Genomic DNA, 17,531 nt, shown 5'->3' with positions numbered 1-17,531 from the left:
AAATGTATACATCGCATTAGTCACATACATTCCAAAACTTATACTTTTCATTAACTTATGAATGTTATTATAATAGCTATAGCTTTTTGATATAGGACCATTTAGGTGGCATAATGAAGAGTATAAGTATTTTCAAATGGTTTTTTGCCATAACATATAAGTAAGGTTATTTTTTTACGTGTATCTGGAAGTGAGTTGACAAGTGATGAAAGGTACACAGAAAAAATAAAGAACCTAAAAATAAAGTTTAAAGAACTCAACTTTGAGTACGAAGTTCAAATTTTTAACTCAATATTAGGTAGTTTTCTCACTCTCTCTCATGAATGATATTATAAACAAAGAGAGCTGCATCGACCCAACGTGTGCTGTTCCGTGGAAGAAGCCAAATTTGAGTTGTTTTCACCATAGTCTCGAGTGAGTGAAAATAACATAAATTTGAGTTGGTGAAACTTCATAGTGGGTGAAAATTCAACACGGGAGTAAAGGCAAAGTACTCTTTGGATTTTTTTGCATTTTACTTATTTTTGGCTTCTTCAAAGCAAGGGCGGATTTGAGTGAAAGGAACCGTGAAGTGAGTTGTTTAGCGGTTCCGTGTAAGCTTCATCAAAAATGGTAGAAATTTTTCACACTCTGGATGTATGTGTATGTGTGTGCGCAAAAATTCTAGCTCATTTTTCTGGTATTATCCCTCACCGATTTACTAGATTAATCAGGGCTTAACTTTATGAAAGTGTTTTTTTTTATCCTAGATTAAGTCTGTCAGTTGCTCCGTTAGGAGCTACGCCATTAATTTATTGTAGCTTAACCTAAACTCTTCAAAATACGTAATAATGTGATAAACAAACTTTGAAACTTATGAAACCAGTAATAAAATTTACACAAAAAAAACGACGACGGAGTTTTGTCTCTGAGAGTAGATATCACAGCTTCTGGAACTTCTGCAGTTGTGTCCTGGTACGGGAAAGTTATGGTCGATCTGCGATGTTGGTGTCCTGCAATAATCCTGTTTGTGCGCTGTTCTCCATGTCATACATAGTTTGCCTCTGAAGGATTGAAATTGAAGTAAAGGTCTTACCCATAAAATCCCCGCCAACAATTTTTGCCAAAAACAGAATATTCTTTGATTTTCGACCTTTCTTCTACATATTAAAAGTATCAGAACACCACTTCAAATTTCTCAAATGTTCGTCCAGATTCAATTGATTGTTTACATTACCATAGGTCCGGTCTGCTCCCTGTGTACATGAAAAGTGATGCCGTTTTAGCAGCACTACATTATCAACACTTGGATTATGAACAAACAAATAACCTGCGTTGCTTATGAATGCTTAGGATTGCACTGTTCTTCTAGCTCACATCTAATATTTAGTGTCAATGTATAGCATGAAAAGCAATATTTTCATAGATTATTTCTTGATGTTTTCGTACATATTCGAGAAAACAAGCATAACATATAGAACAAATCAACACTCAACATTGAACAATGATTTTCGAGTATCTGCAAAGTATAAGAGAGCGTGAGAGTGAATCGACGATTTCCCCTCCTGGAAAAATATTTTATCAACTTCGCAGTAGTTGTATAATAATTGTAGTCTATAATTTCACAATGTAATTTTTAGATGTGTAGATTTCAGATTGTGAGAAAATATTGTTTTAGATTCTGCCGAGACATGGTCAATAGTTTCGCAGTGTTGATTATAGATGACTATCATCTGATTGAGTGGTCCGAATTTGGCATAGTTTGTGCTACAGTGATTAGGTGAAAATATTTATCGATTTGTCGATAATGATTGGATGACGGAGTTTAAGCCTTAACGTCGGCCAGCGGGACGGAACGGTTGTAAAGTAGACCCTCGTGTCCGACACTGGTCAGGGCATCGGTTTCGGTATTTCCCCTAATGCCGCAGTGGCCGGGAATCCAGGGGAAATACGGTACGAGGGATCATAGCTGAAAGGATTCCCTGGATCCAGGTGTGTTTCGGAGTCTCACGTTGACGGACGGAAATTACATTTGCGGATTCCGTAAAGACCACGATTGGCTTGTTCATCGGGAGGATGACCGCGACAAAAACGGGGGCGGTTTCGGTGGAAAACAATACTGCACTAGTAAGGTCAATAGTCAACAGACTCCAAAGCCAACTCCTCGGCTGGAGACGGATCCGTCAGTATACTGAATCTCACTATTTCGGAAGCGTGTTACAATGAGTTCAAGTACGTATCTTCGGAATTCATCTGTGTTATCCCTTCTTTTGAACCGGGAGGCGACGGAGCAAACAGAAGGCATCAACCAACCCTTTGCTCCGTGCCAGTGAACCCGCGCCACTGGGTGGAGACTGGTACCGGCTACACTTCTCAAGATCCGGTCAGCCTCGTCGAGAAGAGGGATCCTGTCATCTGCTGAGGCCGCAGATGGCATCAAAATGTGACAGATGGCCATCAACATCCAATGCCGCGAAGGAAGAACGCCGGCACCAACGCATGTAGCTTCAGCATGAGTGGACGGAAGTAGACCGGAGGCCAACCGGACGTAGCTGTTGAAAACAGGCGAGAGTGTGTCGATGAGGTTCCGGTAGACAGGACAAGTTAGTGCAAGGCCGTAAAACAAGCGGCTGTCGTGGATAGTCTGGTACTCTCTAACCGTTCCGAGCTTTATGCTAGCTGATGCCGGTCATTGCAGACGTGTCCCTGAACACACTTACTGACGTTCATGATAAAGCCGACGGATGAAGCCCCCCAGGGATGAATGGAACTTACCAACGCCTGAGTCTTAATCATGGTCCTTCCAGGCATTCTGCCGACCACGACCAATAAAATGTCGTCGGCGTATACAAATAGATGTACGTTCGCGGGTAGAACGATGAAAACCCCTTCCATATCCAAGTAACAATTTCCATGCTCGTTGGATTTATTTAATTCTTATAGCGGATTTATGACGGCAATCGCCATGGCTAGTTGCTAAGTTTCATAAATATGCTGAAAAAGCTTCAAACGTCAAATGCCGATTGATTTTATGAGATGCTTTACGGTTGTGATGAAGAGCGCAATAAGTCATATTTTCAAAGCTCGATACTACTTGATACTTGATAGACTACAGCTCTTCGATGAACCTACGCCGAATGGAGAATCTTTCTCCACTGAACTCGATCCTGGGCCACTCACTTCCAGTCGTCCTGATCATTGAGTGCCCTCAGGTCCTCTTCAACTGCAAAAAGCCATCGTGTACGCGGCCTTCCACGAAGCCTGCGGCCACTTCCGGGTTCTCTACTAAATATTATCTTCGCTTGACGATCTTCCGGCATACGAACAACGTGATCAGCCCACCGTAGTCTGGTGTGTTGTATAAGCTTAATAATATCCAGCCCTTTATACACCTTGTACAATTCGAAGTTCATGCGACGCCGCCAAATACCGTTTTTCTGTTTACCGCCAAGTTTTGTCCGCAGCACCTTACGCTCAAACACTCCGAAAGCACTCCGATCAGCCTCCTTTAACGTCCATGTTTCAGGGCCGTATAACGCCACCGGGAAAATCAGAGTAATATACAGCGCGAGTTTTGTTTTCATTTTTAGACTACGGGGCTTAAGCTGATTACGAAGAGTTCTGTGCGTGATCTCTCATGTTTCGGACAGCAGAACGATCGCGCGGTCGGACGAATTATTGTGATCTGCATTGCGCGGCCGGTAATAAAATTAATCAGTTCTGTGCGTGATCTCTCTTGTTTCGGACCGCAGAACGATCGCGCGGTTGGACGAATTATTGTGATCTGCATTTCGCGACCGGTAATAAAATTAATCAGTTCTGTGCGTGATCTCTCTTGTTTCGGACAGCAGAACGATCGCGCGGTCGGACGAATTATTGTGATCTGCATTGCACGGCCGGTAATAAAATTAATCAGTTCTGTGCGTGATCTCTCTTGTTTCGGACCGCAGAACGATCGCGCGGTCGGACGAATTATTGTGATCTGCATTGCGCGGCCGGTAATAAAATTTATCAGTTCCGTACGTGATCTCTCTTGTTTCGGACCGCAGAACGATCGCGCGGTCGGACGAATTATTGTGATCTGCATTGCGCGGCCGGTAATAAAATTAATCAGTTCTGTGCGTGATCTCTCTTGTTTCGGACAGCAGAACGATCGCGCGGTCGGACGAATTATTGTGTTCTGCATTGCGCGGCCGGTAATAAAATTAATCAGTTCTGTGCGTGATCTCTCTTGTTTCGGACCGCAGAACGATCGCGCGGTCGGACGAATTATTGTGATCTGCATTGCGCGGCCGGTAATAAAATTAATCAGTTCTGTGCGTGATCTCTCATGTTTCGGACAGCAGAACGATCGCGCGGTCGGACGAATTATTGTGATCTGCATTGCGCGGCCGGTAATAAAATTAATCAGTTCTGTGCGTGATCTTTCATGTTTCGGACAGCAGAACGATCGCGCGGTCGGACGAATTATTGTGATCTGCATTGCGCGGCCGGTAATAAAATTTATCAGTTCTGTGCGTGATCTCTCTTGTTTCGAGGCGGGCGTGGTAGTCATATGGCTACTGCTTCTGCCTCATACGCAGGAGGTCGTGGGTTCAATCCCAGGTCCGTTCCATTCTCCTACTTTGTATCTTCTTCTATATTTCTCATGTTCTAGCAATCGCTAGAACTGGAAATGGACTTTCATACCGTTTCCATTTTTATTCCTATACCTTCAACTTGAGTATTCTAACAGTAATCTGCTAGAATTGGAAATGAACTATAGAGCTCGTTTCCTACATCCAATTAGAAATTCCATCAGTTACCTTCTCCTATCTATCACATTGGCAGCTCGTTAACCAAGACGAACCTCTGCCTTTCCAACCTAACCCAGAAATTCCAACAAATTCCGCATGAACTCGTGGCAAGTGCAGAGGTATATTCGGCTTGCAGTGGGCGAGTGATTGCATCATCATTTCCTCCCCTTCCCTACATTGACTTGCATTCTGACGTGGCAGGCGCCAGTATGACCTAACAAATGAGATCACCAGTACTTGTACATTGAAGATGTGTGCTAGTCCCAAGCAAACATCTGTTGGTTCCCTGTGCAAGAACAGCTGATCTGGTCATAATGGAGTAGCAACTACGAGCAGTCAATCAAGCTCAAGCTCAAGCTACGGGGCTTAAGCTGGTTACGAAGTCCGTAATAAGCCCTATTTGCAGCTGCAATACGCCTTTTCACCTCGCGGGTAACGTCATTATCGCATGTTACTAATGTTCCAAGATACACACATTTTTCTACCACTTCAAACTTTTCACCATCAAGCACCATTTCGCTACCACCACCAGTAATGAATCCACGTTGATTGCCAGCGACCATATATTTCGTTTTGCTGGTATTGATCGTGAGTCCAATCCTCGCTGTCTCCCTCTTAAAAGGCACAAAAGCCTCTTCCACGGCACGGCGATCAATTCCGATAATATCGATATCGTCCGCGAAACTCAGGAGCATATGCGATCTTGTAATAATGGTACCGCTTCTTTGCACACCAGCTCTCCTAATCGCTCCTTCGAGCGCTATATTGAACAGTAGATTTGAGAGTGCATCACCCTGCTTTAATCCATCTAAGGTAACAAATGGCGTCTATATTTTATCCGCAACCCTTACACTTGATTTCGATCCGTCCAACGTTATATGAATCAGCCGCATCAGTTTCGCAGGAAAACCATGTTCAAGCATAATTTGCCATAATTCATTCCGTTTCACTGAATCGTACGCCGCCTTGAAATCAATAAACAGATGATGTGTCTGCAAGTTGTACTCCCGGAATTTATCAAGGATTTGTCTCAGGGAAAACATTTGATCCGTCGTTGATCGGCCCTCACGAAAACCTGCTTAGTATTCGCCGACGAAGGACTCTTCAAGCGGTCTCAATCTGCTCTTTAACAGCTTTCATAACCTCATCTAGTGTAGGCGACTCCCTGACTTGATCCGACTGCGACTGCCTTGATCCCCATATAGGAGGAAATGCGACTGCGACTGACTTGATCCCCATATAGGGGGAACTTGATCCCTTTATGAGGTGAACATGTTTAGGTTCTTCCAAGTCTAATGATAGGTCAAATTGACCTAGCCTCAAATCCTAACAATTCTTCATAGTCTGTCGTAATAGCAGTCGTGCGAAAATTAAATATTATCGGTATTAAGCAAGGCAAGTAATTTGGTTCTGGAATAGAGTAATAGTGACAGATAGAATGTCTGCTATAGCAACAAAATTGGCATGGTGATCATGGTTTATCTGCAAACCATTCACTCCACTGAAAGACAGTGGTCATATCACGACAAATATGATGTTTCCAAGAGGATCTCTCTTTGTGATTGATATAGTTATGATACCAAAAATGATTGATTGATATATATATATAAGTTACAAACCCTAATTCAACTGAAAACACTTCGACGGAAATCGCCGAAACATCTAGCTCACCAATAAACCAACACGAACAACGACAACAACAAGAACAACTGCAACATGCATCGGACAGATTACAGGAATTGGAGCAGCGGATCAAAGTACTTCGCGGAATTCCACATCAGCAACACGCGTCCGGTCTGTAGATAAGTCAGCACATTTCAGTTAGCAAGTCAGGCCTCTGTAAACCATTCGAAAATAAAATTACCACATTCTAGTTTTACCCGTACCCGTGTGCACGTCGCGTTTTGTATTTTTTAAAAAACCTCTCCCGAAGTCCCTAAATGTAATTGGCGCAGTCGAGTTAGGGGGGAGTGAACGGTCCACACTGTTTCCTTTCAAGGAAAAACGTGATCGAAATTATTTTGACCTAGAAAAAAGCATTTTAGACCTGTAGTTTCTTTAGCAAAGTTTTTCCGTTGAATATTCTTGATTTTTTGGATGTATCTATTTTGTGATTAATCCCCCTAGAAGTGAGAAACAAAAAAAAAAATTATTATCAATTTAAAAAATTCATTTTGTTTAGCAATGTTGTAGAGAATCTTATTAGAAAAAATGTTGCTGAAGACACTATAGGTCTATCTTGCAATTGTAATGGTCCAAATTGATGTTTAAATCAAAACCAGCTGAAAACCAGTTTTGTTTGAATAACGGTTTCAATCAATTTTCTACAATTTTCGTATGTTCTACAATTTTGATCGCCATGAAAAAATACATGTTTTGCTATAAAAACATATTTTTTATCTCTTATATGTGAAGAGATATTCAGTATTTTCTAACAAAAAGTGAACTACAAAAAATCTACTAAACTTGCAAATTCTTGCAAACGAAACCACCTCCACGTGAAACTATGAAGTAAACACTAACGAATCATGGGAAAATCATTTGTCGCTCGTTGTCCCTTCCATGTTAAAACTATGAACGTAATCAGTTTATCACCAGATTAACGGAACCAATTTTTTACTAGTTCAATTGAGCTGTTTCTTGTTCGGGGTCGTTCAAGGTTTGTAAAATATATAGAAATTGTTTTTATTATTATATTTCCATATTTTGGTATTTCACTATTAAATTACACAATTAAAAAATCATGTTATAATACTAAAAAGTTAATCATCACTACAGTCGCTGTCGCTTTCTTCTCTCGTACTATCATCAAATAAAACCAAAAGTTTTTTCGCATCTTCCGACAAAAGAGATGCTTTTTTCTTCGGAAATCCTCGAATTGACGTGATCAATGGATCAGATGTCTCTAAAAGCCGGTGTATGAGGTCTGTGTTTGTTTGCACCCTTGAAAACTTCCTGGTATGATCTTCTCTGTAGTTTCTGATGTCCTTATTTCGCGATTCTAACGCCTCTTCCGTTAGTTGACCAATAGGAACAAGGAAAGAAGAAATTACTTTTGCACCATGAACCAGTATTTTATGCACAGATGCTGGCATTGGGTACCATCCGTATTGATCGACGAGAATATGAGCAGTTTGCAAGGCATATTCTTCAAACTTTTCGGAATCAATTTTACAACCTGAAACGAGTACAAAACAGTTCATAAAATAACTCAAACATGAGTGGTCGAAAATTACCAGAAGCCATTGTCTCAAGGATAATTTTACATCGATATATTGCTTCAGGTTTGATTTCTGTGATCTGTGCAGATTGCTCCCAATTTTTAAAAAAGCGCCTGGCAGTATTGCCGTCGTTGCTATTGCCGCATCCACCAGAACGAGGCTTGTCGACGATCAATCCCATTTCCTTTTTAAATTTCGATTGGATGATGGTTTTCCTCTCCGATACAGTTTTCTTGTGTTCTGCTGTTCTTGCTTGCCATTTCTTTATATCCAGACGATAAGCCAAGTGCAAAAAGTACTCGAAAAACCGAATATACGCATGAAGCACCGACAAACCAAACTGGAAGGTTCCTTCATTTTCATTCCGTTTCAACACTGCATTCAAATCATTCATTTGCGACGGAGATGCGCCACAAATGTAGCAGCATTGCGATGAAGTTGACGTTATGGTATTGCATATTTTCCCGTCAACCATTGTCATGAGCATGTTATACTTAACGAGTACGGAACGGCCAAAACACTGGAATTTCGAGGGTTGTAGCTGCGCAATTTGGCTATCCAAAGAAGCTTGTTCGGCATTGATAAGTGCTGCAGTCTCTTTAGCAAATACTAAATGTAACGGCCTGCAAAACCTCGTAGATGAAGGCCGTGAGTTTAGAAAAACTATTAGCAACAATGCTGATTGGGACAATGGATGTTGCAAAAATTTGGCTGTCGGTTGCAGCACCATCATCATTTGTAAATTTCTGCTTATATACTGCATGGTCACCACTGCCATCATACCCGTACTTAACCGTACACACCAAATTCAACAATTCTTCATCTGAAAAGTTAGGTATAATATCTTTGGTCGTCAACATAATTCGTTCAACCGTATGGTCAAGAAGTGCTTGCAGTTTTATTTCTATGTTTGTCTCGCCTATAGTTAACGACTGCTTATCAGGATAACATCTATTTTTGCTTCTAATACTTTCTTGTATGCCGGATATAAGTTAGCATTCCGCATCTTAGCTCCTAGCCGCATCTTGTTATATTGCGATACTGTGAGCTGAGCATCACAAACTAACGCCAAAGCTTCGTCTGGAGTGTAAGAAACGCATAGTGATTGTGCGACACATTTCAATGATTTCAACATGTGTGTTGCTTGAGACGGATTACTCTGCGTGCAGATGTTCAAAATTGATGCCTCAACCCTCCTACCTTCTTCATGTAGCTTCATTGAAGTCGCAAATGATAATTCATCTGCGTTGTGCTTGGATCTTATTTCTGATGTTTTCCTTCTTTTAACGCAGTCTGAACTTTCACTGAAGGCAAGCTTTTTCCTACCTCTAACTCCTTTAGAAGTCGAAGGAAGTAGGGTGAGTACGGATTGCGGCAATTCGAAATATTGATCAAAATACTTCAACTTCAATACTTCAGCCTCTACGCGCGAATACTTCTTCCATAGCTTCTTAAAATATTTGCTTAAGTTTAAAGAGCATTTCAAAATCTCTGACCGTACATCTCCAGCTTCATCAAAACTGAAATGATTCATTATCTCCAGAGCGAGATAATCGGCTTTTACCTTCATGTTTCCTTCAACACATTTCCATACTCGGAATAAATCGTGGTACTTGAGTTCACCTGCAGGTTCAAATCTACATCTAATATCTATTATTTAGATAGGTAATGAAACTTACTTGTTGATGTCATGTTTCGAAATTGTTTCAAACGTTTTTTTTTCACCATATACACAGGAAATTTAGTCACATTAAAAAATTCTGTTCACTACTGCCTTATCTAAAACATAGCGTTGGCTTACGAAATTAACTTTTGTGTTGTGTCGCGCAGAAAAAAAATACTGGTTAAACACTCTGAATCTCGGCTACAATCAGATAAAGGCTACTTTGATATTTTCAAAAATTTGGTTACTACGTAAAGGAATTAGGCGAGGATTACTTGGATAATAAGCACTATATGTACAATGTGCAAATATGATTGAAGAATAAGTAACTGTTATTTATAAGGCACATCGGACCACATAAACGATCCACATAAAAAAGATATGAAAAATGATAGAATTATCGAACAAATATGATGTTTATGTGACATATCCGCGAAAAAAAAAAGATTTTCGTGGAACATAAAGTATATGGCACATTTTTTTAATCACAGGTTTTAACATGGAAGGGACAGCGAGCGACAAACGGCTTTCCCTCGATGCATTAGTGTTTACTTCATAGTTTCATGTGGAGGTGGTTTCGTTTGCAAGATTTTGCAAGTTTAGTAGATTTTTTGTACAGAAAAAGGGCACTTTTTGTTAGAAAATCTTGAATATCTCTTCACATATAAGAGATAAAAATTATGTTTTTATAGCAAAACGTGTATTTTTTCATGGCGATCAAAGTTGTAGAATATACGAAAATTGTAGAAAATTGATTGAAAAAGTTATTCAAAGAAAAGTGATTTTTAGTGCGATTTAATTTAAAAATCAATTTTGACCATTAAAATTGAAAGATAGACCTATAGTGTCTTCAGCAACATTTTTTCTAATGAGATTCTCTACAACATTGCTAAACAAAGCGAATTTTTAAAATGGATAATAAAAAAAATAAATTTCGTTTCTCACTTTTAGGGGGATTAATCACAAAATAGATACATTCAAAAAATCAAGAATAATCAATGGAAAAACTTTGCCGAAGAAACCATAGGCCTAAAATGTTTTATTATTGGTCTATTTAATTTCGATCACGTTTTCCCAAAAAGGAAACAGTGTGCGGTCCGTTAAAGTGTAGTGAAACCGAAAATCGAAAAAGGCGCTCCGCGAGTGAACCGAAATTGTGCAAATTGAAATTTCGCCGGTTTTATGAATCTCAAAGTGTTCCCCGATCAGGAAGATTCATCAAGCACTGGGACTCGTGCTCAGACCCTCATCGGATCTACCGGCCTACCCGCTCTACAGCATCGTTGGTGAAATACCAACTGATTTGTGGTAAGTCCCTTCAAAATTTGCTATCATTCCCACTATCTGTCTATCATTTCTCTCTGGTGTGACTATTCACCATAACATTTTATTATTTTTCACTACTAATATTAGCTATAAGAAGTGATCAGTGCGAGTGGATAGTGCAAGTGTAGTTTTAAGAAAAATGACAACAAGAGCTATGTCAGTTAGCGATCTGCAACAGCAGATCGAAGAATTAGTGAACATTGTCGAAAGGCAAAGTCGACAAGCCGAAGAAGCAGCAGGTCAAATCGCTGCTTTGCAAGCTTTGGCGGCAACTCCTAGAGCATCCACTTCGGCATCTGCACAAGCAGTTCCTGAAGTGCAAGCCAATAATACAACCTTTACCGAATTCCGGATTTAATTCGTTTAGTTCCAGAGTTTGACGGGAAGCCACAGAATCTTCCTAGATGGATTGATTCTGTTGAGGAAAAACTTAACGAGACCAAGGCGTGTGTAGCTCAAAACGAACATGCTCGTCTTGTACCCATTTGGTTAGGGGTAATAAGAGATAAAATCAAGGACAAGGCAAATGATGCCTTATCTGCGAATCATACACCTCTAGCATGGAACAAAATTAAATCAACACTCATTGAATATTTTGGAGATAAAACTAATTTATCAATCCTTGTATCGAGGATGACAAATTTAAAACAAGGTGCCCAAAGTGTATTGGAATTTTATCAAAATTGCAGATCGCTTTTAACAGAGATCAACGCAAAAATCTTGTTGAACAATACACCTATAGAGGCAAAGGCAATCATGGGTACTTATGACACCCTCATGATTAACGCGTTTATCGACGGTCTCCACGACGTAACTTCCGATCTAACCAGATCAACCCGCCCTCAGTCTCTCGCTGATGCTTACAATGTTGCTTCAGAGCACGAAACAGCGCTACGTAGAAGACGAGAAAGAAAGCAAGTTGATGTTTTGAAAAAACCTCCGCCAAATATAAATAATAACATTCCAAGACCGTATGGATTTATGCCTGCAGTGCCATACAGGCCTAACTTTATTCAAACACAACAAAATAAATCATTTGTTCCTAATCAGTTTAATCAGCAAAGACCTTTTATGCCATACTTACCGAAGCCAGTAAATCATGCTTTACCGGGCCCATCTCGACCGGCCCTGCCGTATATTAAACCCGATCCGTCAGGTCAAGTCAAACAAAATTTCTCAAACCAAGTCGTTCCTTATAGAAGACCAAATCAAGTCAATATTCATGAAGATTTTCCATATGCCGAATACCTCTATGAGGAAGATAATAGTGATGTTACAGCAACAGATCCAGCAGATGAACCGCAAGAAGAGCTAAATTTTTGCGAAGCTACGAACAAACCGGAAGAGGAATAACCAACAACTTTCTTCCGTATCTAGAAATCAAAAGGAAAACTGCTAGACCTTACAGATTTCTTATCGATACGGGAGCCAACAAAAATTATATTGCACCAGAATTAGTCCCGGCAAAATATATTCAATTGGGACCACCGAAAAGGGTAAAAAATATCAACGGTTCACATACGACCGACAAATTCACGCTTCTAAATCCATTAGCAAATTTCATATACGGTTTACCAAATCTAAAATTCTTTATTTTCAGGTTTCACGATTTCTTTGATGGCCTCATCGGCTTTGAATCACTGAGATCTATGGGTGCTGTTATTGAAACGGCATCCAACACAATGCTCATAAATGACATAAGGATACCCCTAAGTAAAAAATTCTCGATGAAAGAACAAATTAACTTTCATGAGAATGAAATTATTTATAAGCAACTACCCGTGAGAACCACGGAGGGAGACTTTTTTATTGAAAATGACATTTCCATTGGTGAAAATATAATCATACCGTCTGGAGCAAGGTGAAGACAAACAGGTGTAGCAGTATGCCAATTACATGGTTCAGCTATCTTGGATTTTTATATGGGGCAGCCACCGAGTTTGTTTATGTTTTGCACTGAAAATGAATTTTTCACCCTCGCGCTAGTCTCTCCCATCTACTGTCGAAGTGAGTGAACCCTGATATAAGAACCCTGGTCTGGAGTATATAGTGCTCAAAACGGTACGGCTACATTTCCAATGATGAACCTGGATAACAAACAGGCAAATATCGATATCGATAAAGAAGCCTTGTTTACTGAACTTCTCAATTTTGAGGAGATACTTCCTTCCAAGTCACTCAACAAGATTGGCAAGAAGAGAAAGTCAGATCCAACCATAAAACAGAAAATGAGAACAGAGCATTTGAATGGAGAGGAAAAAGATAAACTCATCAACCTCTTGACGCAATTCCCAGAAGTATGTCATGATAACGATGAAAAGCTTACTTTTTCTAACGCTGTTAGACATCGAATCAATACGAAAGATGATCTTCCAGTATACTCTAAAAACTATCGCTACCCATTCTGCCACAGGGAAGAGGTGCAGCGACAAATCGTAAAGATGCTAGACCAAGGAATCATTCGACAGTCGAGTAGCCCCTGGTCGTCACCCATTTGGATCGTACCGAAGAAGACCGATGCTTCCGGTACACAGAAATGGCGACTTGTGATTGATTATCGCAAGCTCAACCAAAAAACCATTGACGACAAATATCCGATACCCAATATTACAGACATATTGGATAAACTGGGTAGATGTCAATATTTTTCAACCCTAGATCTCGCTTCAGGGTTTCATCAGATAGAGGTCCACGAGAAAGATATTGAAAAAACTGCGTTTAGTGTCGATGGAGGACACTACGAGTTCGTTCGAATGCCTTTCGGACTTAAAACTGCACCCGCCACATTCCAGAGAGTGATGGATAACATCCTCAGGGAGCATATTGGCGTCAGGTGTCTGGTTTACATGGATGATATTATCATCTACTCTACCAGCCTCCAAGAACATTTAATAAATCTCAAGAAAATACTGGAAACACTGCGAAAGTTTAACTTTAAAATTCAATTAGATAAGTGTGAGTTCTTACGCAAAGAAGTCGCATTTCTTGGCCACGTGGTTACTCCCGAAGGAGTTAAACCCAACCCAAATAAGATTAAAACAATTCAAGAATGGCCATTACCCAAGAATGAAAAGGAATTACGAGGATTTCTCGGTGTGATTGGGTATTACAGAAAATTCTGTAAGGATTTAGCAAAAATATCGAAGCCTTTAACTCAACAGCTTCGTAAAGGCGAAACAATTACGCATACAAAAGAATTTGTTTCAGCTTTTGAAAGATGCAAACATATTCTCAGTAGCAGTCAGATTTTGCAATATCCTGACTTTAACAGAAGATTCATTCTTACGACGGATGCGTCTAATTTTGCCTTAGGTGCAGTATTATCCCAAGGTCCTATTGGCCAGGATAAACCAATCGCCTATGCATCGCGTACTCTAACGAAAACGGAGGAAAAATACTCCACAATAGAAAAGAGCTTCTCGCCATAGATTGGGCATGTAAGTATTTCCGACCCTATCTCTACGGTCGTAAATTTACCCTATATACAGACCATAAGCCACTGACTTATGCGCTGAACTTGAAAACTCCCAATGATCGATTGATCAGATGGAAGCTTGGTTGGAGGAATTCGATTACGAAATTCAATACCGACCCGGAAAACAGAATGTCGTTGCAGATGGATTGTCTAGAATTATGCCAGAAAACATAAATAATGACAATCATGAAATAAACGCAAACGACCAAGAGGACGAAGAGTCATCATCAGACGACGACACCGTGCACTCGGCAGATTCGGATAACGAAAATTTGATTAATTTAACTGAAAAACCTTTGAACATTTTCAAGAACCAAATACTTATCAAAGAAGGCTTACAGAATGAGGAATCGTACGACGAAATCTTTCCCTCGGTATTTCGGAGAACCATAACAAGGATAACATTCGGTATACCATTTGCTATTAAAATTTTCAGAGATTTCATGCATCCAACCAGAGGTAACTGTATATTTTGTCCTGAAAAATGGATTAATACGTTGCAGATTGCGTACAGAAATTATTTCTCAAGAAATAAAACCTTTAAAATCACACTCACCCAATCAATATTGCAGGATCTTAAGACTCCAGAAGAGCAGAACAGGGTTATTGACGAAGTCCACCAGCGGGGGGCACACAGAGCAGCAGAAGAAAACCATGAGATCACCCGAAGAACATTCTTCTTCCCAAAGATGCGTTCCGCAATACAGACGTTTGTCAATCTATGTTCCAAATGTTTGGAGAGTAAGTATGAAAGAAACCCTTACAGAATTACATTTTCAGACACCCCCATTCCTAAGAAGCCTCTTGATATCGTACATATTGACATTTTCATCTCCTGCCCAAACATTTTTCTTTCGGCAGTAGATAAATTATCCAAATTCGCAATGCTTATCCCTATAAAATCCAGATCGATACCCGACGTTAAACGTGGCCTTATTAAACTGATTTCAACATACGGAACACCCCGTATGATAGTTTGTGATAATGAAGCTGCGTTTTAGTGTATCGAAATTAGAGGATTACTCCAAAGATTAGAAGTGGAAATGTACTACACTCCGTCAAACCAAAGTGAGGTCAACGGGATTGTAGAGCGTTTCCACTCTACGCTTAATGAAATTTTCCAGTGTGTTCGAACTAAATATGATGATTTATCTAACAAAGAAGTTTACCGTATCGCAACCACACTATACAATAGCACCATCCATAGTACCACAAAATCGAAACCGGTAGAAATATTTTACGGAATTAGAGATGGAGAAGAGAGACCCCACAATTTAGAAACAATTTTGGAAAACCGGAATAAAATCTTTGATGAGATAGTAGAAAAGTTACAGGAAAATCAGCGATCAAATCTTGAAAATAGAAACAAGCATAGGGAAAACGAGCCTCTATTCAATAAAGGAGAGAAAGTCTTTAATAAAATTCAGGGAATACGAAACAAAAGAAAACCACGGTACAAAGAGGTTAAGGTCAAACAAGACAGGAGGAAAACTTATATAGACCAGAGTCTATTATATATAGAGTTACGCAAAGAGTGAAGCCAAATCTACCTATTGAACTGTCAAACCGTCTACCTATCGAGCAAAGTAAACAAGTGATTGTTGGTAAGGCGGAAGTATTGTTATCGCCTGATGATTATTATGGCGAATTAAAACTCATGAATTGAAATGTATTAGATTTGTTCTAGAAACAGCTTCAAAACACTTCAATACACCCCCCAATAAAGTTGCAACAAGAAACTCACGTGTTTGCACTCTGTATGTGACTTTGGTTATAGAATTAAAAAGCTTTAGAAGTGATCACTTCCGTGAAGTCACTTGGAGGGTTGAACAAAAATAAAAGTTTTCAACATAATAACAAGAGCATCATTCAGAATAAGAGTAAGAAAATCCTCTTTGCGCAACTCTATATAATAGACTCTGATATAGACCATCGCGAAATAAAGCTACACAAATCAAAATTAAAAAGGAAAAGGAAAACTTAGCTCATATTCTAAACCATCTTCAACGTTTTTCATAACAATACTAACAACCTGCTATTTTTGTTAAACTTACAGATTACAATTATTGCGCTTATATTGACGATCATATCAGTTAAACCACAAACACTTACAATAAGAAATCTACGAAACGACCCACTATTGCTCATAAAAGAAAAGTCATGTAAAATTCGGACAGGTACCATAAAGATAATTCACCCCATTAACCTTTCATCAATTGAGGAAACCGCAGAACTTCTACTAAGATCGTCTTATAAAAATGATGTTCACATAACTAATCCATTAACAAACATATTGAGATTTAAAACGAGGCAGCTACACAGTAACCTGCACCAACTAAAACCGCAAGAACCGCACAGGACGAAAAGATGGAATGCAGTCGGAACCGTATGGAAGTGGATTGCTGGCACCCCAGACGCTTCCGATCTACACGCTATCAATACAACGATGAATGAGCTAATCGACCAGAACAATCAACAATTTAAAATGAGCATGAGCATGAGCATGATTGACCGCCCACGGTTGCTACTCCGTTATTGCCAGGTCAGCTGTAATTACACAGAGAACCAACAGATGATGTTTGGGACTAACACCATCCTCAATGTGTAAAAACTGGTGACCCAATATAAAGCAATACCAGCGCCGGCCGTGTCCGAATGCAGATCAATTAAGGAATGGGTAGGAAAATGTTGACGTGATACTCGCTTTGAGGGAAGCCGACGAGTCATCTGCACTTCCACGAGAAATCACTGGGATGTTGGAAGATATGGGATAGGGCATGTAGCGGGGTTCGTCTTGGTAAACGGCATGCTGTGTATCCAGCTTTCCACGCTAGCCATAATGGCGACTGCTATAAATAATTCTGACAGTAACTGCTTCCGACGCCTCAATAATTCCGACGCTGAGCGGTCTCCCAGCAACCATTTTACCATTTGTTTATTTATTGATGGCAGGAAAAAATTGAAAAGGTGCAGGTGCCGTTCTAGCGTTCTAGTTTCTTTAATTCAAAATTTTATTATTTCAGGTCTCAGCGTCTAAGCATTGAAGAAAAATCTTTGTGAACTTTTGGAAT

General features: G+C 39.8%; 1 protein-coding gene across 1 annotated transcript in view; it reads left to right on the top strand.

Moving 5' to 3' along the window:
• LOC134208971 (protein artichoke-like) overlaps nucleotides 1–10,971 on the top strand; it is a 50,296-nt gene extending 39,325 nt beyond the window's left edge. Inside the window, exon 3 of the mRNA XM_062684945.1 lies at nucleotides 10,869–10,971. Within this exon, the coding sequence (XP_062540929.1) occupies nucleotides 10,869–10,971 (103 nt within the window). The remainder of the gene's footprint in view (nucleotides 1–10,868) is intronic.
• The last annotated feature ends 6,560 nt before the right edge of the window (nucleotides 10,972–17,531 follow it).

The sequence above is a fragment of the Armigeres subalbatus genome, chromosome 2, assembly GCF_024139115.2.
Source record: "Armigeres subalbatus isolate Guangzhou_Male chromosome 2, GZ_Asu_2, whole genome shotgun sequence".
In the NCBI taxonomy this organism is placed as follows: Eukaryota; Metazoa; Arthropoda; class Insecta; order Diptera; family Culicidae; genus Armigeres; species Armigeres subalbatus.
The sequence above is the reverse complement of the archived record's forward strand: the minus strand, read 5'-3'. Positions and strand labels throughout refer to the sequence as shown.